Genomic DNA, 22,348 nt, shown 5'->3' on the forward strand with positions numbered 1-22,348 from the left:
CCCGGGCAGCTCGTCCGTGTCACTCAGGTGCCCGTCTCTATAGGGTGCTCGGAGCGCGTTCCCGCACCCGCAGACCTGCGCGCGCCCGCGCCGGACCCCTTGGCGCCGGCGCGCGCCTCCCGCGGAGACTTTCGCACTATAAAAGTCCAGCGAGGAGCGTCCGCTGTCAAGACCTCCTGCGAAAAGGTTTAGATAAAAATTAGACATCGGACCTCAAACCAGGGGGGGGACTGCACTACAGGGACCAGAGGGACCAGGGTCAGCGACGTCCAGGAGACACCGAGTCTTACACAGGTGTGCCCAGGTATGTGATCCCACCGGGTTCCTTCTTCCGTCTATAGAAATGATGACTTTAACTCAAGTCAATATAAATTTACTGTTTTATTACAATATTTTCCACTAACTATATGAGCAGCGCTGCACGTTTGATCATGTTCTCAAATGCGAGACCGATGATTCTTTTTTTTCACATTTTGCACATTTTAAGAGCGTAATGCAGGTCCTTGTTGTATAAGAAATGCAAACGTGTCATTTGGTCCTTAGAAGAACCAATAGATCCACAGGGGTCTTTAGATCGACTTCTTGGCTACATGTCCTCTCGTCTCACCTCCACATCTTCAGTCACCGTTCCTCCTTCTGCTCTGATCGATCACAGTGCAAACAGATCGATGGCAGACTTACAGTTCTTGTAGTGAACTTGAAGTAGAGCAAAAACTCTAGACTACAGAGCTTAACAGCCAAATGCAACTAATATTTATTGGTGAATCGAAGTCTATAAAACTTCCAGACACAACATTCGAGCCATTGTTTTATTAATTATTCTGCATTACTAGTAGAAACATTTACTCTTTGCTGACGCTTTTCTCCAAAGCGATTTACAGATATTTACCTATTTATACAGCTCGGTAATTTTACTGGAGTTATTTATGGTAGGTACCTTGCTCAAGGTACTATAGCCGGAGGTGAGATTCGAACCTGCGACCTTTGGAGCCAAAGACAGCGCCTACGCTACTAACCGTCACTTATAAGAATAAATAATATCCTTCCGACGCGTCCTGCCCCTCCCGAGTCATCACACTCATCACATCAATGATGAGGTTCGATGGGGGGGGGGGGGTTGGTGACTGATGTGCTCAGTGAGAAGTTCCCTCTACAGGTCGGCTCCTCGCGGCTCCACCATGAAGCTCCACTTCCTTCACTCCACCGTGATCCTGCTGGCCATCCTGCCGCCCCACCACTGCAAAGCTGTCGAGGGTCCACAGTACGACCCGCACCGGCACGCGCTGCCCCTCGTGCTGCGGCTGGGAGAGGAGTCCTTCGTTCGGGTGGGCGACGCGAAGCCCAGAAACCCCCCTACCTCCCTGTCGGCAGTGAGCCGCGCCCTGCAGCTGCACCTTTCACAGCGCCTCCTGGAGGAGAACTTCGGAGAAGGTGTGCTGGGGAGGGGGAAGCGCGGAGAGGAGCCGCCCATCTCGCTGGACCTCACCTTCCACCTGCTCAGGGAAGTCCTGGAGATGGCGAGGGCGGAGCAGCTGGCCCAGCAGGCGCACAGCAACCGCAGGATCATGGACATCTTCGGCTGAGGAGTGCGTCTTGCTCAACGGGACACACACACACACGCCGTGGCGCACCATCACACACACGCCATACCGCCGCACACCCGCACCCGTCACCAGTCCACACCGGGGCCATCCTGTCCCAGCTGTCACTTGAACCACGTGTCTATTTATTAATTTCGGTCTGGAAGCGCCAATGGCGATCACATCTCGATCGCAACGGTTCTCCTCAGCGCGGAAAGCGGTGTATTTGTGCTTTGTCCACATGATGTACAAGTCATCAGTAAGACGACGAGACACGTCGGTCCAACCGAAAAATATCTGACATGTCAAACGATTTATTCATATTGTCTTTACTCGAAACGACTCGGACGCCGCATTGTACATGAACACGTTTGTTTGATAATAAACATGATGTGAGCAACCAATCACTTCCGTTGTGCAAAAGAATGTCTGAATTATATTTTTAATAAAAGCACTTAATTTGCACTGCTTCGCTGTGTACGTTCTTGCGCGCGTCTCTCAAGCTGAAGCTGCACTGCGAACACACACCGGCTCTGGAAGGTACTACAACAACAGCAGCGGTGCGCGAGGAAGCCGACAAAAGGCTTAAGGTGAAGATCTTCAAAGCCGACGGTGGTCACTGGAGGGCGTTGAGCCAGGAGAAGGAAAACACGTGGCGGGAAGGTTCTCCTCTGTCCTCCGGGGGGGCACCTGCGGCCCCCGCAGGTGAGTCCTGGGACACCTGTGGAGGGAGAGGTTGGAACACGTGACGTCATCGATTGTGATGAGCGCGCGGCCAAGACGGGACAGAAAAAGCGGCGAACACAGAATAAAAAAGCGTGTAATAAAATCGCAGCAGCGGGATAATCGATATAAGCCGGGCGGACGTTGGAGACCTCAGCCGACGAATGAGTACAGTAATACCTGAACATGGTGATACACAGGTCAGGTTTTAACACACACAGGAACACTCTACTCTTTCGGAGGTTGGTGTGTGGTGTGCGTTTCAGAAGATAACACATTTATCAAGTGGTAACCTCTGGTTTATAACAGTAAATGTACTAAAACAAACAGTGTAATAAATTGCTGGTAAATTGATTCAAACAATTTTTTCCCCATCTAGTCAGGGTCGAGTTATATAAAATTGGGTTTAAAAAATACCTTCCTTCACCGAGCCCGTATGACGCTCGTATCATTCTTCCCACAATATTTTTACGGTGTGTGTGTGTGTTTGTTTGTTTGTTTTCGTTCGCTGTATTTCTGGCTATTGACATAGCGAACCACCACTAGAGGGAGAAGTGCACGGACCAGGAATTACCGGAAGTGACGTATGGTCGCGCTTGTAGTTGTTCAAGCGATTTCTGGGTACAAAACAAAAGCAAAATCGCGCTTGTCTCCCTGGTCTGTTATACACAGGTAGGTGATTGAAAAAATGTCAAAACACCTCAAACGTCTTCAACTACAGTCAGAACCAATGCAGTTTGGATGGGATGGAATATGGTCCCCTAGACACTCTGAGGGTTCATTTTTTACCCAGTAAATGTGCCCTTTTATTTGAGGCAATACTGCTAGTTGCTGTGTCACTGTGAAGGTCAGAGCGCTTGGGGTGGCATGGTGGCACAATAAATAGTGCTACTGCCTTGCAACACCTGGGTGGTGCGAGGGAATGTGCGTTTGACCCCACAGTCTGTATGGAGCTTGCACGTTGCTCCTCTGTGTGTGGGTTTCTTGCAGGTGCTCTGGTTTCCTTCCATAGTCCAAAAACATGCACTTTAGGTGGATTGGTGACACTGAATTGCCTGCGATTGACTAGCATCTTTTCAAGGGTGTACCCCCAGCCTCCAGAGTCCAGGTTCTGGATCGCTGTGACCCTGCTCAGGACAAGCAAGCGGTTATCGAAATTAGATGGGTGTTTCTGTACTTCACTGAGTTTCATGAAACATGCTTCTGTTTACTTATCACATTAAACAGAAGTCATGTGTGTAATGGCAACATTATTTTATGTGTATTTTCCAGTTATTACAGCCATGTGTAGAATGGTATGTCCTTAAAGTGAAGATGCTGAACAGCAAGGCAAACTGCAGGAAGGGATTGCCCTGAACTACTTACTGTAAAGTTCCTGCTGAATGAAACAAATGATTTATAACACCAGGCAATATTACAATGTTTTAACAGTTGCCTCAGCTTAGGGGTTAAAGCTGTGCATTTCTTGCTTACAAGCAAATTGTAATGCACAGAAAGTGAAAACAAAGTGGTATACACACACACACACACATTTTCTGAACTGCTCGTCCCATACAGGGTCGCGGGGAACCGGAGCCTACCCGGCAACACAGGGCGTAAGGCCGGAGGAGGAGGGGACACACCCAGGATGGGACGCCAGTCCGCCGCAAGGCACCCCAAGCGGGACTTGAACCCCAGACCCACTAGAAAGCAGGGCCTGGTCCAACCCACTGCGCCACCGCGCCCCCCAAGTGCTATACAATATATTAAAATATTTTTCCACAGAACCACAGCCATATGGCCATAATAGGAATTGTGAGACAAATTGGAAGGGTGTAATTATTGTTACATTGTTCCTGGCGACCTGACACAGAGATGCAAATACATTGTCTTTGCAGGGGGTATGACTGTATCTCGGAAGCATCGTAAATAGGAGGAGGAATCTGCAGAGATCTACAGGTAGGTTCGCACTGACCTGGGAGGAGGCCGTCGCTGTTGAGGAGCCAGGCTCCTTCCCTGCTCCGTCTGCACTCTCAGTAGCTGCTGCCCCGCCCTTCTGCCTTTGCCCCACCCCACTGGCCATGCCTTCCCCAGTCTGTACCGGACCTGGTGGTACTGACAGCCCCGGAAGCCGGTACCAGCTGGGATACAGGGTTGGTTCCACACCTCCCCTCCCAGCCTTAACAAAAACCAGGACACACACGGGGACACAGACACAGGCCAGCAGCCAATCAGAGTGGCTGTGGGACTCATGGCAGAGATCATTTAGGGAAAAGTGGCATCCCTTGGTGAATGTATTTGATCCTAACAGTGTTTGAAATGGCTTTTTTTGGTAACGAAAACATGTAAATGTCAGTGTAGTAGTCATGCAGAAAGGGCCTGGCGTTACTCAAGGTCTTTCAGAGGTCCCATCGCTCTGCAGTTTAGGAGCTTAGCTTGTAGCCATAGTCCCTGTTTGGCAGAAATTGTGTAATACACACACACACATTGGCTGAAGCCACTTGTCCCAGGTCTATTGTTTCTACCAGCACTGATGCAACTTATAATAGTTCAACTTTTCTAAGACTGAGATCCTCTATCTTCACACCTGTTTCTCTCTGCGCACTTCAATCACAAGCTGACCTTGCAGACACCTCCTCTATAACATTTGTGGAATCTACCCAAATCTCATATCTCACATTTTAGAGCTTCTAGTCCAAGCTATAGTGATGTCTCAGCAAGGTGACAGCAGCTCCCTCCTGTCTCGTCTTTTGGCCTCTGCCATCAAGATTTCAACTGTTTCAGTCCTGCAGTGCAAGTTATGTTTAACTTGCTAAACCACTGCCATGTGTCTCCTAACCAACCTCACCCCTTTCTATTGGCTTCCTGTAGCTGCCCATGTCAAGTTTCAGACTCTGTTTATGGCCTACCAATGGTCAAATTACCTAATTTTCACACCCCATCCATAGTGCTTTGCTCTTCCACCTGTGGTCGCTTGGAGATCCTACTCACAAAGGGTCCAAAATCGAAAGTCTGCTTGTTCTCAGTTTTGCTCCCAATGTGGTAAAATGAACTTCCTCTGTCCCCCAGAACTGCTGAGTTTCTTTCAGCATTCAAGAAGGGCCTCAAAAATGATATCTTCTGGGCCCATTTCTCTCCTGCTCTCCTGACAATTACATAAATGAGTCCAACACCTCCTGCTATGATTATCTATGTATTTTCTATTTGAATGTGTCTTCTATAGGCAGTTACTTGAGTGATGTGAACTATCAACATGGTGGTATCATACAAACATGTAGTGCTTTGATAATCCTACGTCAGTGCAAAGCTCTTTGTTTATTGTTGATACACTTTTGTTTACTCTAAATTGTACCTCACCTTAGAGGAAAGTGTTTTCTGAATGAACAAATATTATAATGACACATGGAAGGCAGTGATGGGGATCTGAATCAAAGACGGTCCAGTAAGTGTGATCATGGACCTCACTTCTTCACACAGCACATCCGTGTCAGCAATCAGATTGCATGACGTACATAGTACATCAGCTCTTCACTTGTATCACACATGCAGGCTAGTTTAACACACATACACACCCTCAAGCAGAAACTAGGGTTACATTTAATTTCTTAATTCAACCATGGATCCTGAAAAACAGATATAACCGCTTCTTCTGAGTTAAAGATATATTACTTCCTCTTTTCCTTTCACAGGTCAGTCACTCTACAGATGATGATGAAGTCCATCATGGTAAGCTCTAGAACTGAAATAGCTTCTTTTTGTCTCATGAACTTTTATTTCACCAAACAGGACCCAACATGTTTACATCATGAGTTCTGACCGCTGTGGTCATCAGTTCAGTGTCTGCTCCCTTACACACTTCGCTGGGCCTTTCAGCTACTATAGTGCACAATATGTCTCACCTGTCCTGGGACTTCTGTTGTCTGTGGTGCGGTGGATGTGGTTGCGGCCTTTGGTGCAACTGTAGGTGGAGCAGTAGGACTGGTTGCGGGCAGGGCTTGTGGAGGCATTGGTGGTGGTGGCGGCTGCTGCTCATTTAGCTGTGCTCCCCCACCAGCACCTCCACTTGACTGTGCTGAACTCACGTGAGCCTCCCCAGCTGTGTCACCTTCCTCTCTGCCCTCTTCTGCCCCCTCATCATCTTCATCTTCCTCATCTTCCTCCTCATCTATTCAAGCAAAAGCAGTCAGTGTGCATAAAAATGACAACACAGCTCTCAAGCACTACTGATATGGAACACCCCAAACAAAGCAAACTGCTCTCGTTTAGCCAAATGAAACATTGTTTACCTTTAGATAAATAATTTTCCCTTACCCTCAGATAGATAAAGATCATTAAAATTTCTGTTATTTGTTCATTCATTTAGTTGACTAAAATTTTTCCCCAAAGTAATTTACAGATGGATTATGTTTGCAGGAAAGCACAGAAGACACGCTCGAGAGGTTATAAGGAAAAGTTAGGAGCTTGGGTGCTCGGAACTCCCTGGTTTATATACTTTGTACATTTGTATGAGAAATATAACTATTTCGGTAAGCTGTTGTACGTTCTTCCATTTTTTGTACTGGAGAAGTTCAGGGTAAGTACTTTGTTTAAGTGTACTGCAATACTAATGGTGATGACTTTGGCCTGTAGCACACATATGAAGTCCAAGTCCTTAACTTTTAAGTCTCAGAGCTACACTCTGAAAGAATACAGCACTGTTCCAGGTGTAATAACCACCTTACTCACAGTATCTTTAGGTATGATGGTTACCTTATTGACCACCAGTAACTCCCAGCTACTCTACTATTTCATTTGTACCTTTTATGAAGTCTATGCTGTGTATTGCTTCCCCCTGCTTCTTGAAGTTTGCACTGTAGTGATCCATGTTCTCATAGCCACGCTCCACCTTATCCAAGTGGGAGATATTGGAGGCCTCGCTGATTCTGCACAGACACACATTCATCGCCACACTTAACAGCTAATATAATTTATATACTCACAACAATTAATGCATTTGCTTTAATGATAAAAACAATGTACAAACATAAAAAAAAATCTTTCTTACTTTTGTAGAAGTGGCTTTGCATTCTGTAAAAGAAAAAAAAATTTGAAATTATTTAGATTTTTTTTTTCAAATCACACAGTTCATATGTCATTTACTACAGCTAAAAGACTGACAGTTTCCACAAGGTGCTTTAAGAAGATGATAGTGATTCCGGCTTTCAGTTTAGATGGATAAGAACGTGATTTAGTCTCACCTGCAGAAAGAGGGCCATCTCAGGCTCATCCATGGCTTGAATGCCTGTCTCAACAATCTTGGACATCATCTCAAGGTGATCCCCATACTTCCTTCGTAGTCCCCGAATGTAGTCTAGCTTCTCTTGCTGCTCAGCATTGATCTTCAGGTTCATCTCAGCCTTCCGATCTTCCAGAATAGAGTACAGGTGATCAAACTTCTCACACACCTGTGACTTCTGCCTCCTGCTATTCTCCTGCAACACATATACCAAGTTAGTTGGAACTTGGGAGAAAGAACACCACATAAAACTTTCCCTGCTCTGCCACTGAAATAACCTTTTTGCTTATGGGCTGCTCTTTAATATTTAGTAGTTCGCCAACAAGTTCCATCGCAGCAGAAACACAAGTACTTTGTATGTGTGTAAGTCTGGCCCCAGAGTGTAAAATCATAGAGTAGTTCCTGTGAGCTGTGGTGACAAGGCGGGCAAGAGTGACCCACAGAATAGAGTGACAATTATCTGTGCATATGAACAATGATGTGTGTGAAGTGTGGGGCATGTGAACAGCTGAGTGTGTAACATGGGCATATGCATGGTAGAGTTTGTGGACAAATGGGGTGATAGGAGACCTACTTCTATAGTTTTGCACATCTCTTCCAGCTGGCTGATGATGCCCTGCATCCTGTCGTTGTTTCCTACCAGCATGGCTATTCCATCTGTGAGTTCTGCCTACATGTACACATATATACAAAAGAACCACGCAGACAACACACACAATAGGAATGCTTAAAAATGCTATCATGTCACCTCATTCTGGTAGTTACACAGCTGTCTTATTTCTAACTAATTAACCATCTCAGTGAGATGATGTTTCAAAATTCTTCAAACCACATACGCAGCAGCAAAAATCAGTAATCTCTGCAACAATTTTTCACAACACTGTTTTTGTCTGTTTTTTGTGTGTGTGTTGGTCCAGGGGTGTGTTTTTGTTCACATGTGCTCACCTTCTGAGTTTGGTACACAGTTTTCAGCGGTGCCACCTCACAGTCCTTGTGTGAGCCAAAAACTTTGCACATGGAGCAGGTGGGAATGGCACATGTGACACAGTAAATATTGATCTTCTCATCCTCATGCTCCTCACATGTGGGTTGGTCACACTTTCTCTCCAGTCCAGGCTTGTCGCCAGTGGAGCTGAGGTACAGTGAATATGGTTGGGGTCACAGTTTGGACATGATCACAGGGAGCACAAGAACACAGTAATGATCACAGAGAGAACATGGTCATAGGTGAAGGGATTACAGTGTTAGCAACCAGAGTCACTGACAGGGTCACTGTCACAGGAATCATAGGGAAAACAACGTGGAAAGGTCACTTAAACAATTCTCCGTACTCTATGTCTCACAATGAAATTATGAATTACATTCACAAATAGTTTCTCATGTGAATTTTGTCAAACATTAACAGATGTGGAAAATTGTGATAATACTTTATTTTGCCATAATGAAGAAATTCTTGTTTAACCCCAGAAAAAAGTCATGAGAACTGTACATGTTCTTTTGTCACAGGTTAGTTCTGATCTGTCAAGCAAAAGCCTCTGATGAAAAACAGACAGGTAAGGTTGCTGGTCACAGGCAAAGGTGGGGGTTGGAGTTTCATATAACCTCCTGGCCTTCTGGCCCTTGGGTGCATTTGGCTGACTTTCAACTCACAGTTAAGTGCTGTGTTTTGCTTCACAGATAGAGATAATAATCGCATTACCACAATTAATTAGTACAGCAACTAAGACCACACTGATCCGATAAGGGCAGCTTGTGGCATTTGAATTGCTGGGTGGCAATAACCCCAGGAAAAAAGATCGGCCTGAACGCTGAGCTCTCATTCACACTGTGCTGAATTGGGGGGTACAAGGTTTTCAATTTTCCCCCAGGTCAGTGTTTCTGACCAATGGGGCAGTTCATTTGTTACATAATCTGTAAAAACTAATTGACGTTTGAGTGAAATAAAAATAGTCTCTCCTTTACTGCCCCTTTTTGGCTTTGATATAGAAATAGACCAAACTGTCTTGACTATAGTGAGACACATTCCTGTCAGACAACTTTAGTATTCAGGTAACTCTTTTTAATTGGTGTTTTCTCTCCTTTACTACATAAAGAATGTTCTGGAAATGTCTGAATGAGGTGCTGGAAGCCCCAAAGTTGTTAAATGAGAGGGTGACCTTTGACATTAGCTCCAGTTTCTTCCTTGGGATTATAATATGGAAGGGCTACCAATAATTACAACAATGGCAGGCTTTGGTACTTATTAATACTCTGTAATAGCTACCTCGTGCTCCTCACCCATAATTACAGCCTCCATCACACTGAATTGAGCCAGAATCCTTCATGCAAAGTGCCCTTCAAGAGGCCAATATGTGCCAACCCACCTGCTGGATTCCTGTTTAAACATGTCAATAATGTTCTCTACAAGTAGGTTCCTCTGCAGTCCATACACCCCGTGTCTGTCCAGAACCACCTCGTGTCTGCATGACGGGCAGCGGAAACGGCCCCCAGCGGCTACCGTTGTCCCGCCCCGGGTTGGCAGGTATGGATTCGACGACTGTGCACACCAAAGCCAGCAGAAAAGTTCAGTCAGAGCCCCATATGTAGAGGGCCAAGGAGCCACTTAATGGTGCGTGTAGCCAACAACATGGACACTACAGAGTACTAAATAAAACACAGCAAATTTGAACATTAAATTTTTGTAATTCCTGGGATTGGAGATGGAAATGAGTTATGTTAGCATTACAAGCTAAAACATGCATAAAATATGTTAGACAGAAATGTACATAGAAGGGATTGACTTGAAACACACCTGAAAGATGTCATTGGCACACTTGCGACACAAGTTGTGTTGGCAGGGCAGGATGACCACAGGTTTCGTGAACATCTCCAGGCAGATGGGGCAAATCAATTGCTTCTCCAGGCTGTCCATGGTGTCCTTCTTCTTGGAATGTGAGTACTCCACTGAGACTCTCATCACATGTACCAACACACGGCACTGGGCACCGTTTGAGGGAGACACTCAAACCCACAAATCTCTGACTGCTCTCTGGAAACAATGCAGAGTCACTGTGGCCCAGCACACAGCTTTCCGGACCTTCTCTCCCACCATGCACTGTGCCTCGGTTGCTCAGTGGGGTCAGCGCTGTTTTTAGAAGCCTCCACGTCAAAGGTTGCCATGCTGACTTGACCATATATGTGAGGCACACAGGCAGGATGTGGCTGCTTGTGGAGCTCTCTCACTGCCACGTGCCACAAGCAGCTGTCACTCAAACTCATATCAGAAATATGCAGCAGTTTACTGGTCCAATGTGACTGTGGCCCAAAATAACGCTGTTTCTCATTTGATACTTGTTGTAAGGATCATTGCATCTTTTATCATGATCTACAGTCCTACATTTATGATTGTTTACGTTCACCTTCCATTTCATGGTCGTTGAATGTTTAATCTGTTTGGTTGAAAAACTGTTCTGTTCAGCAGTTTGGAACCACAAAATGATTGGGAGACATTAACAGTGTCTCTTTGTTTCTCATTCTATTCAGAACACCTGTCTTACAGTTGATGTAACTGCCACAGACACACTCTGAGTTTTTAATGTCTGGAATCCTGCAGAGGGAATCTGTGTTGTTTAGGTAAACATCTGTTGAGTAATAAGAATGATTTTTTTTCAGACTGAATATTTTATTAATTAATTCGAAGAGTAGATTGGGATAAATAATTTCATTGGCCGTGAAAAGAGGTCATAAAGCACAAGACATTGCAACTTTACTATATTTACGCAGTACAGAAATGTGACCACTAGAAGGAGTATACTGTAGTGCTCTTGAATTTACGTTTATCCATCGACATGTAATACAAGGAGACAGTTCTAATACATCTGAGTTTAATTTCAAACATATACAACTTATGCAATATAAAATTACCAATAAAAAATTGTGTCTTTGTGTCGAGGAAGTTACATGCTGAAATTCATGAATTCATCTTCTGCTGCTGATGACTTTGCTGACACTTGAGGCACTTGGCTGCATTATTGGGGTACTTATCATTTCCACAGGCTTCAGTGAAGTCTATTACAAACATCAGTTCCTCCCAGGAATCTGACTGGCCCTGCCAGAAAGGGGGCATATCAGGACATAATACTCAGTGTAGCATGATTTTGCTTTCAGGCCTGTTTCTGTTTCCACTGTCCAGATCCCAGAGGCAGCATGTAGTGGGAAATGAACAGGATGCTGCGAAACGCTGTGTTCACTCACTCTCCTAGATACCTGCTTCCGCTGGGGTCCCTCAGGGCACTGTCTTGAGACCCATGTGTAGGCAAAACCTGTGTGTGTGTTACACGGATCATTAATTGATATCGCTGTCTCCCGAGATGTAATCCCCCATGGCAGTATGAGGGATCAAATAAAACATGTACGTGTGATTCTGTGGAAAAAAAACAAGTGACAACAAGGAGACACTGAATATGGACTTAAACAGTGAAGTTATGCACCCACCGTGGTGTTTCCGTTCTTTCCAGGTAACAAAGTCTTTAACGTGTCTAACTATGTCTAAGTAAATTTAATGAAGTGGGCGCTGGCATTCGACTCACTTATTCAGTAGAACTGAACCTCTTTAGTGAACGGTGTGTATATTGCTCTTACCGAGCGTATGAAATTAGAATGATGTGTGTAGCTGTTCCGCCCCCCTCCGTACCTGAAGTCAACTGAATAAACTTAATAAATCTGCGTAAAGACATAGGACCAATAGGCCCCGTCGTCACATCGGCAAGCTGTTCAATTGTCCAATAAGAATCCGCGTAGCACGGCTAAGCGGAATCGCGATTGGTCCAAACGACAGCCAGTCAGCGTGGAGGAGAGCGCATTTCGGAAGGACCAGGAGGCTATGAAAGGAAACAGCGCACGGTAGTGGTGGTTCTATTGTTCCTCTCTTTCTAATTTCCGTTTTATTTTAACTTTTTTTTTTTTTCCGCCTCCCCCCCGGCGGTGTGTTAATGTTAGTCGTGCACTGGCACACTGAGGTGGGTTTTGCTCGCGCCGCCAACGTGGGCTAAGAAGCTGGTGAGAGCGGCGCTCGCGCCGGCATGAGGCGCCGGATTCCGACTCATTTTCTGCATCCGCGCGGATGGAGGCGGAGGAGCGGCGGTGCTCCGCGTGAAAGGCTCTTGTACTCCGTTTTCACCACGTTTCTCAACATTTACATCGGCCACTCCCAGTCTGGACGGCTCCTCCAGCGCGCTTTAACCACGATTCCTGTGCCTGTGGGTTTATTCACCCCCGTGAGGACATGATGAAGGTCGCTTTTAAAAAATGAGGAAGTTGTTTTTAGAGGAGATCTTTAAAAGACAAAGGAAAGGCCTGGTGTCGTGCGGACCCACGTGTGGCTCAAAAAGGGCTAAAAGGAGAGAAGAAGCTGGATAAAGAAGTGGTAACGGGAGACATAAGAAGAGAGAAGAAGTGAAAAGGACCAGAACACTTTTTTTTAAAAAAAACTTATAAATAGCAAGCCTGCTTTTAAACATTTTACATCACTTTTTGAGTATTTTCTGTACAAAGTTTGAGTTTTGCTGTGTGGGTCTCTGCTTTGCCCTGGTTTCCCCTCCCTCAGCCTTCGCACACCAGGCTCCAGGCTCCCTCACGTTGTTGACTACACTCTGGTCTGGACCTCAATGGAAGTATGCTACCAGCTGCCGGTTCTGCCCCTGGACCGGCCCGTGCCCAAACATGTCCTCAGCCGGAGGGGAGCCATCAGCTTTAGCTCCACCTCCTCTCTGTTTGGGGGTCCTGACCCCAGGAAGCTGTCTCAGGTATTCTGAAGACCCCGAATGGACCATATCTCCCACAGTGACTTGAGTGACTATAGTTGAGGTTTGGTCCTCTGATGATGAGGAATGGATTGTGTCGGTTATTGTGATGACAGGTTCTGAGCAGTGACTATGGGTTGTGTCGAACATCTCTTCCTGCGTTCTGTAGAAATTTCTACTCGTTTAGAAACTTGCTTGATGTAGAAGTCCTATTTTGGCCTCAGAAGTCCGAGTACAATTTGATCATTGTTTCGAATGCTTTGGGTTCATGTGACTGGGTGAAATATTTTGCATATAATTAGGAGATTAAAACTTTTTTTTTCTTTTTTAAAAGTTTAGTGGCATATACTCAAAAGGCAGTATTGCACTGTGCTGGTTGTACAAGACTTTTCTGATATTTGAGCTCCCTGGAGGTGGTATTGAAGCTTGAGCTGTTCTCTCTGCTTGCTGGCCGATCCTGGAATTTGCTGATGGCTGTGGGCAGCCTATAGATAATTTACCCAAACTCCACAGATTAGTGTGCATTAGTCATTGAATTGTGTGCCTCATGTGAACTTACTTTTCCTTAGTACATTGCTTCAGTTACCCTAATGCCCTTGACTTTATATCTCCTGCAGATGAAATTAACTGGTGCTGTGAAGCCTATGTAAATGGATCGCCTCCCAGGAATTTGTTATTCAAAACTGAGGTTGAAGCATGAAGAGGATGGACCACAATCCATCTCTGGACCTGAGATCTGCTTTGCTACTAAAGTTTTGTTTGTGGCTCACTTTAGATAAAATTGCTTTGACCTTTACATTTCTCCCTTAACCCCCCCCCCAGGGATTTTTTTCACATAATATATTTTACTTAAGTTGTGAACCTAAGTTGTGTAGTATCATGGTAGTACTTCAACCTCACAGTGTCTGAGTGATGCAAGAGAAAATTTGATTTGATGCACACTCAGTCTGTATGGAGTTTGGACCATCCTCCCAGGGTCCATGTGGGTTTCTTCCAAGTGCTCTGGTTTCTTGTCACAGGCAGAGACACAGTTCAGGTAAATTGGTGACAGTAAGTTGCCTGTAGTGTGCGATTGGGTGACTGACCGTGTGTATGTGGCTACTCTGCAACAGACTGACATCCTGTCCAGGGTATACAACCCCCTTTAGCTTTGTACCTAGTGCTCCTAGGATAAGCTCCTTTTCATCACAGCCTTGCTCAGGTCAAGCAGTTATTGCAAAAAGACCATCACATCAGTCAAGCCAATTTCAATAATATGCATGTAAACAGTAAATCCCTGATGAAAATAGTCTTGGTTGTTTATGCAGTATTAGCTATGCGATTCACCTGAGAATACTAAAACTATACAGAAAGTAGTGAAGACTAGGTGGGGGTGGGGGTGGGGGTGGGGGGGAAACAGCAGGCTTAAAGGCTGTGGTCTTGTGGTTTTTAATGGTCTTCACTTGACATGTATTAAGGTTCTGTCTATTCTCCCATAATGCAGTAGCATGAACGGGTTTGACCTCTGTAGTGTTGGCGGCCTGGTCCGTTGTTTTGTCAGCTCTTGCGTGTACCTATCCGAAGGTGGTCCTGTTGTCCCTTTGTGGACATGGGTACGGTGGAGTGTGGGGATTTCCCCATGAAAGTGACATTTAGGAGCTACAGGAAGGAGGAAGAGCAGTATCTTAGCACTGGAACAACATGCCATCCCTTTTCATGCCATTTCGAAAGGACTTCTTGATTACGGTACTCAAGTCTGGTTCCTGTCTGGGTTCTGAACCATGTGTTCAACGTGTAGTTTTTACTGGATCATTTGTGGTTTTGAGAGCTGTTTTTGTATTTTTTAAATAGTTTAGCCATACAAGTCTAGAACAAAATAAGCAAATACAGAAAAGCAAAAAAATGTGTATTGAAACAAACCTTACAACTGAGTTGAACTTTCTACTGACTGATACTAGGAAATGGAAAAGATGAAGGCATGTTGAGGACTATTGCCCTGCAAGAGGAGGCTGCTGGCTCTGGTTAACATTTAACTGTAACAAAAGGTCAACTGATTCTAGATTTGGGTTGGTAGGGAGAGCCTTTTGAGGCAAGTCTTACTGGTGTGATGGAGGGCTACTGTGGACTACAGTGGCTACTCCTGGCCTCAGCCTGACCTCATTGCAGGAAGGATGTTGTCTGGGTGTATGGGGGGGGATGCACTCCTTCTAGAAGACTGGAATAAGCAGGTCCTCCTATTACACATGGAGAGAACTCTTAGGAGTGTGGTTTACTCATGTAATCATATTTGGCCTTTAATTTTATAACCTTATTATAGCTGTAACTGCTAATAATCCAGGTAGCACAGTGTTTAAGGTAATAGACCTGTGACCAGAATGTTGCTAGTTGAAACCCCACTTCATTCTACTTCAAAGGTGAGATGTTTGAGAAGATGAGTTTCTCTGACTGAAGTTGAAGGTGGTGTTGGTGTTTGATTAGTCAGCTTTTCAGTGTTTGGTTCTATCCGGGGCAGGCCCTTCTGCGTTTTGCATCTTGGGATGCTTGGCCATGGGTGTGGCACTGTCAACATTGTTCTTTTGCAGGGCTGAAATACCACCTGCCTATTCCACATTCCTGCTGTGGTATGACCCAGCTCCCCAATGTGCGTCAGTTGACGTCTGTCAGAATGATCAAAAGCTCAACTTCCTCTGTGATGTTCAAACAGGTTTCATTGGCAGGTCGAAGGAGTACAGTTGATTGGATTGCCTGGTTACTCAGAATCCTCTTAAGTGAAACAGTGCCTTGAGTGAATCACATTTACTGTAATGAGCTTAGCTCCAAAAATGTAAACAGATATACTGCTTGTTTTGATTTTGAAAAGCACCTAGGAATGCAGCAGTCTTTCTCTTCTCCTTAATTCTACCAGGTGCATTACAGAATATGGACTCATTAAATGGTGTAAAAGTCTCTGGTCCTCTTAATTCCTCTTGTCGAACTGTAGGTCTCACGCCTACTGTTACTAGGAACTTCATCCTGCCTTTGTTTTTCATATGATTTGCAAGTATAATAGTTTCTGTAATGTAGTAAGAGCTCCCATTATTTTGGGGAAACAGCAAGTGGTTTTGCTTCTGCATTACTGTAAGAAAAAGTGCACTGCTGCATTTAAGATGAATTGTTCCCTTCAGTGAGTCCCACAGTGAAGCTAACAGTAAAGCTCTACCTTGAGAAGGTACTGGAGCAGTGCTAACAGTAAAGCATGTCTCGGGTTGGTCCAGGAACAATGCTAAAGATGCAATGCTGCCTCGAATTGATCCCAGAGTAGCAACAGCAGTAAAACAATGCATTGACCTGGTCCTGCAGCAGCTCTAATTGGCTCAGTTTCATTTTATGATGATTTTGAGCACTTTTCTTCACACCATCTGTCCACTGGCCCAAGACTGTTAGTCACTGACAGTGAAAAATGAAGTCTTTTCTGAACAGGACAGATCAGTGGGCATTATTTCTCAACATGCAAACGTAACTCCAATTCACACATGGAATAGCCACCATTCATCCGGAATAATAGGTTTAGTAGGGAGGTAGTGTGTTCTTCCTGTCTGGAGCAGAGACAGCCTGCATCCACTCAGACTGGGAGAACACAACCTTTCCGTTTCAAATATCTTTACTGTCCTTCCCATTTTGCATGTGTCCAGAATTTTGCATAGAATTTGCTGGTGCTGTCAGCTGGTTCACAATCACACTCTAATGTTCTTCTAGAACATGACATATCTTTTGTGTGTTTCTTTTTTTTTTATTAGATATTTATACAGCTGGATACTTCAGTTCTGTTTCATAGCCTCCATTATTTTGGGTTCAAGTGCAGCTATCTGGTCCTGATGTGCTAGTGACCTAAGCAGCATCCACTGTAGGTCAAAGAGGCCCCTTTCTGACAAGATACAGGAAACGAACTTGACCAAAGTTCGTATCTAGTAGGAGCTCTACAGTGATTGTTTTTTATACTGTGGTTTGTCTTTCCACAGAGACGGGGGGGCATCTCCTATGACAGCGCAGACCAGACAGCACTCTACATCCGCATGCTTGGTACGTACTCTGTCTGCTGTGGCTGGCTGGACACCTGTCTTTACCTTCAGTGTATTTACATTGATTTGTGGCTCTTTAGCCTGCGGAGGTTAAATCTTTTCTGTAAGTTCTTGAACCACAGAAGGATACATTAATTTTGTTCTTCTCTGATGTGCTATTCATTCTGGCCTCCACGCTCAAACCTGGCTCCCTGTTGGCACGGCTTTCTTGAGTATGTGTTTATTGCTACTTCCAGGAGATGTGAGAGTCAGGAGCCAAGTGGGCTTTGAATCGGAGCGAAGAGGCTCACATCCCTACTTGTACGTGGACTTCAGAGGTTTGTACCGTAAGTACCAGCCTAGCTGTCCGTGTAGCCCACAACCGTGTTTGTGAACAGACGCAAGCATCATTTAATAGAAAAGTCCCTATACTGAGGTCTTGTTCTCGCAGCCCCATCTACGGAGTCTGTATCGCCCTGGGGCTGCCGCTGTTGCAGGCCACTGAGCTTCCAAAGACGCCTGGCTGTATCCCCATCCCTTCTCTGTCCATCCTCGCGGCTCACTCTCTGCTTCCTTGATGACGACTATGCTGGACAAGCCAAGGTTCATTTGCCGCACTTTAATGGTTGTAATGTAATTCACCAGAGTTAGTATGTTATGCTTTTCATTCATTATGGTCTTCCTTATGTAGTGCATGCTGAGGAAAGTTGGAAGCTGGGACTTTGACATATTTCTCTTTGACCGGCTGACAAATGGTAGGATTTTTTATTTTTTTTTTTTTTTTATTTTTTTATTATAAATGTGCTTCTCTGTAGTGCTCTGTGTTTGCAGTAACACTTTGCCATTCCATGTTTTTTGGCTTGTTCATCCTGTTAACTATGAACACACACACATTGTGCTTATTGTGCTTATTTTGCTCTCATCCTTACAGGAAACAGCCTGGCCACTCTTACAGCTCACCTTTTTAACCAGTATGGACTAATTGAGCTCTTCCAGTTAGATGTAATCAAGCTTTACAGGTTTCTAGGTAAAGTGAATTTTTGTACAGTGACTCTTACTAATGCAGCTGGAGCTGAAGACTTGTTTTGTTTCATAACTTCAAAGTTGCTCTTGCATATATAGATTATAAATATAATTTAATTTTAAAAACTATATTTTTACTTATGCTGACCTAAAATTACCAAAAACTTAAAAAAAAAAAAAAAAAAGATTCTCCACAAATGATACCTATCACCTATACTCAAACACAGATAAGAGCTGTAAACACTTTGCAACTGAGGTACCTTAATGTGTTCCTACACTCCCATTTATATGCCCTGCATTGCCATCTGTTTGCCTGGAGAGTAAACACAAGTTATATTCGCTACATTTAAAACAGATTTTAGGTAATGGAGAAATTAAGAAAATGCTTTTAAAATAAACTGGAAAATGTCTTAAACTCCTAACTGGCCTATTGATAACATCTGGAGCAAGTTTACACGCAAGCTCTTTACACACCTGTTGATGGAGTGTTCTGGATGTGTGGTTATGTGGCAGTGGTGCTGGTGTGTTTCCCTAAATGTGAGGTAAGTCACTTTTACAGCATTTGTTCCTATTTTCAGTGTTGATTCAGGAGGACTACCACAGTCATAACCCATACCACAATGCCGTGCACGCTGCCGACGTGACCCAGGCCATGTACTGCTACTTGCAGGAGCCCCAGGTGAGAAGCGTCTTACTACCAGTATTCAGCTGTCACGTTCACCAGAGTACAGAACACTTTCTGGGATATAAATGAACTAGTACTTAGTTGACACCTTTGTTCAGGGTAACTTGCAATACTAGATATGCTACTTTAAACTCCCTAGAGTCAGTCACCCATTTATATGCCAGAGCATTGTAACATACTGACTCATATGCATGCATGCACCATGGACAATTGACTCCTCAGTGTATGAAGGGAACATGCAAACTTGACACAGACTGAGTCAGATTCAAATCCCCATAAAAACGAACTGCCCAGGTGGTGTGAGGCACCAGTGTTACCTGCTGTGCCACAGTGCCAATTGAAATACAAATATAAAAATGGCTAAGAGAAACCACAGTGGAAAGGGGTATCATTCCCACAGTCTGATCAAGGGTGTATTGTGTGTGTAGCTCTCCTCCTCACTTACATCTTGCGACATCCTCCTGGGGATATTGGCTGCTGCGACTCATGACCTGGACCACCCGGGTGTCAACCAGTCCTTCCTCATCAAAACCAACCATCACTTGGCCAGTCTGTACCAGGTGAGAGGCATGTAGGTCAGACCTGAATGGAAGTTGAATGGTGGGGTTTTGGTCAGAACACAGGCCCTTGATGGTGTCTCCTGTGGAGCATCAGCATACTGCTGTGTATCCTACAAGGGAGACACCATGTGCACACATGATGTCCATGTGCCCCCTGTATTAATGCTTGAGGAACACACTGCATTGCTCTGGCTGTGTGACAGTGCTTGGGTTGCAGCCACCTGCAGTTCTGCTCAAAGCACAAACACTGAAGATTATGCATGTTGAGGAACTGGTTAAATAATCATGATGGAAATGGGTGAGGGAAACAAACTCTAAGCTGTCATGTAAGAGTCTTTTGACTAAATGTAAATGACTGGTGGTTCCTCCTGTTTTAAGAATACCTCAGTTCTGGAAAACCACCACTGGAGGTCAGCAGTGGGTCTCCTCCGGCAGGCTGGCCTCCTGGAACACCTTCCTGTGGAGGACAGGTCAGTACCACACTTAGAGCTGGCTGTGTGTGTGTCTGTAGGCATGTGTATCTCTGAATGGGTTCAAAATGACAAACTTGAACAAAATGGGTTCTTTCCACAGGCAGAATTTGGAAATGCGCCTGGGTTCCCTCATTCTGGCTACTGACATTAGCAGGCAGAACGAGTACCTGTCGCAGTTCAGGAGCCACTTGGACCAAGACGATCTGAACTTGCAGAATTCAGCTCATCGGCACCTTGTTCTCCAGGTTAGGACAGTGTCATTGTGGGGAATCTCATTGATTGGTTGATGTGTTGTGAAGCCAGCTTCACTCCCGTGTCCCTGACAGATGGCCCTGAAGTGCGCAGATATCTGCAACCCATGCCGCCCATGGGAGCTCAGCAAGCAGTGGAGTGGGAAGGTGACTGAGGAGTTCTTCAACCAAGGTACTGTTCACTCCTTGTCCCTCTCAGGCTTCTGTTATGAGTGTGTGCCATTGCCACCCATAAGTACATATTAAGAACCACATTTCTTGGGTGTTTAACAGGAGACATTGAGAAGAAACATGGGCTTGAAGTGAGCCCCCTGTGTGACAGACAGTTAGACACTGTCCCTAATATTCAGACTGGTAAGATGTATTAATGTTGATGCTCCAATTTGGTGTGGTGAAGGCATGTTGTCATGCTGACAGTCACTGATTGGGTAAAGACTGGATAAGAGCAAAACCCATGAGAAGTTCAAGGTTGGGGTTGCCTCACCTGCCATCTCTACTTTCTGCAGGGTTCATCTCCTATGTGGTGGAGCCTCTTTTCACAGAGTGGAGGCGCTTCTGCAGTACGCCACTCTCCCACACCATGTTGAGCCATTTGGGCTTGAACAAGGCCCACTGGAGAGAAGAATCAGACCCCAGCGCTAAAACAAAACCTCAGGGAAACCAGGGGTCCTGACCCTCCTGATGGACTGACCAATCGCTGGGGAGGTGAATTGGGTAGAGCCGCAAATTGTGGCAGAAATGTGACTGAAGTTCACGCCCCTTAGCTGTATAAAATAACTTGTAATTTTATTTAAGTTTAATTTCTATCCTTCACATAGAGCAGTTCATAGATACCTCATTTCACCTGCTGTATTTCTGTTTTAAAATATTTATTATGGTTTTTACTGTTTTGGTTTTTTGCATTACTAATGTGACTATTTGAATGACAACCTGAAGGGAATAGTGCTCCTGCTGGTGAAAGTGCTATTCACACATTTTGCCTGAATGGCTCTGCAAGTCACTTTGAAACCCTGAGTATTGAGTAAGGGCTCAGAATGGCACAGTGCACTGTGCTCAGCAATCTTGCTTGCAGACAATGTGAAGATCTCTCATGCTGCCTTTGAAGATTCGTTTTCACTTGTCCATTTCATTGATGTTCCTTTAAGGATTTAAGCATTTGTTCTGTCATGTGCATGAAAAGGAGGTCCACATACACTGACGGTCCAAAGAACAAAGCTGAACAGATGTATTCGTCCCTCCTTGTGCTCCTGAGCAGCATGTCCTCAGTGGGGAGCGTGTGGCCTTTGCCATCCTAACAATTGAAAAGGTATAGTTCTTCCCAAAATGTGGATCCCAGAACAGAATGATCTCAGGGTAATTGTCTAAGTGGTAAAGAGGATGGTGTTCTGGTCATGGCTCTTTCTCCTCCACAAACAAGCAGCCTAGAACTCAGAGCCCAAAGCCTTAAACCACGTAAAAGCTGAATAACCGTGTGTGTGTGTGTGTGTGTGTGTGTGTGTGTGTGTGTGTGTGTGTGTGTGTGTGTGTGTGTGTGTGTGTGTGTGAGAGAGAGAGAGAGAATAAGATGTTGCATGTTCCATTCTTCTGACATTGTCCAGGTTATCATTGCCAGTGAGACATGTTGCTGTTCACTTTTGAACATTTTTGATGCTGTTGTTTGACATTCTCTAATTTATACAAATTGTTGTTTTTGTTTAATTTTGGACAACAAATGGTGCTTCTGATCTTTTTAAGACTCCCTGGTGTTTACTGTTGAGACTGTTGTATATCCTGTTTACAAGCAGTGTAATAGCCATCTTCCAGCTGGCGATTTGCGGTCAATGCATTTTTGTAACTGCTTTGCTTTTTTGATACATACCCACTAAAGTCCAATTTTTGGTAATAAAAGTAACTTGACGTATCTGTTACGTGAGTTTTATTGTAATATGAAAATTCCTGCAGAGCCATCTGGTGAATGCAAACACTAATCTGCTGTACATAAGAATGCTCATGCTTGCTACTCT

The 22,348-nt window shown here is 44.7% G+C and overlaps 3 protein-coding genes across 8 annotated transcripts; 2 read left to right on the forward strand and 1 right to left on the reverse strand.

The window, feature by feature from the left end:
* The first annotated feature begins 1,122 nt into the window (after nt 1-1,122).
* On the forward strand, nt 1,123-1,904 carry LOC108937732 (corticoliberin-like). Its single transcript, XM_018757850.2, has one exon. It carries the CDS (start codon nt 1,128-1,130, stop codon nt 1,581-1,583), a length of 456 nt encoding a protein of 151 aa, XP_018613366.1. The 5' UTR covers nt 1,123-1,127; the 3' UTR covers nt 1,584-1,904.
* A 125-nt stretch (nt 1,905-2,029) lies between these two features.
* On the reverse strand, nt 2,030-10,648 carry LOC108937730 (tripartite motif-containing protein 54-like). 2 transcript variants are annotated; one of them, XM_018757843.1, is made up of 10 exons: nt 10,349-10,648; nt 9,921-10,093; nt 8,503-8,689; nt 8,132-8,227; nt 7,520-7,753; nt 7,327-7,349; nt 7,080-7,204; nt 6,182-6,447; nt 4,258-4,461; nt 2,030-2,301 (listed from the first exon to the last, which is right to left on the reverse strand). In XM_018757843.1, the coding sequence occupies exons 1-10, from the start codon at nt 10,511-10,513 to the stop codon at nt 2,197-2,199; spliced, it is 1,578 nt and encodes a 525-aa protein (XP_018613359.1). In that variant the 5' UTR covers nt 10,514-10,648; the 3' UTR covers nt 2,030-2,196. The 2 variants fall into 2 exon arrangements, with proteins under 2 accessions (XP_018613359.1, XP_018613360.1); XM_018757844.1 differs by lacking the exon at nt 4,258-4,461 and having other exon boundaries at nt 2,041-2,301.
* Nucleotides 10,007-22,236, forward strand: LOC108937731 (high affinity cAMP-specific 3',5'-cyclic phosphodiesterase 7A-like). 5 transcript variants are annotated; one of them, XM_018757848.2, is made up of 14 exons: nt 10,007-10,078; nt 10,400-10,488; nt 17,315-17,375; nt 17,611-17,700; nt 17,805-17,956; nt 18,045-18,108; nt 18,285-18,380; nt 18,955-19,055; nt 19,490-19,621; nt 20,000-20,091; nt 20,195-20,339; nt 20,421-20,517; nt 20,619-20,699; nt 20,852-22,236. In XM_018757848.2, exons 3-14 carry the CDS (start codon nt 17,369-17,371, stop codon nt 21,016-21,018), a joined length of 1,224 nt encoding a protein of 407 aa, XP_018613364.1. In that variant the 5' UTR covers nt 10,007-10,078; nt 10,400-10,488; nt 17,315-17,368; the 3' UTR covers nt 21,019-22,236. The 5 variants fall into 5 exon arrangements, with proteins under 5 accessions (XP_018613364.1, XP_018613365.1, XP_018613361.1 ...); XM_018757849.2 differs by having other exon boundaries at nt 17,614-17,700; XM_018757845.2 differs by lacking the exons at nt 10,007-10,078; nt 10,400-10,488 and adding an exon at nt 12,416-13,340.
* Nucleotides 22,237-22,348: the final 112 nt, after the last annotated feature.

The sequence above is a fragment of the Scleropages formosus genome, chromosome 7, assembly GCF_900964775.1.
Source record: "Scleropages formosus chromosome 7, fSclFor1.1, whole genome shotgun sequence".
Classification (NCBI taxonomy): Eukaryota; Metazoa; Chordata; class Actinopteri; order Osteoglossiformes; family Osteoglossidae; genus Scleropages; species Scleropages formosus.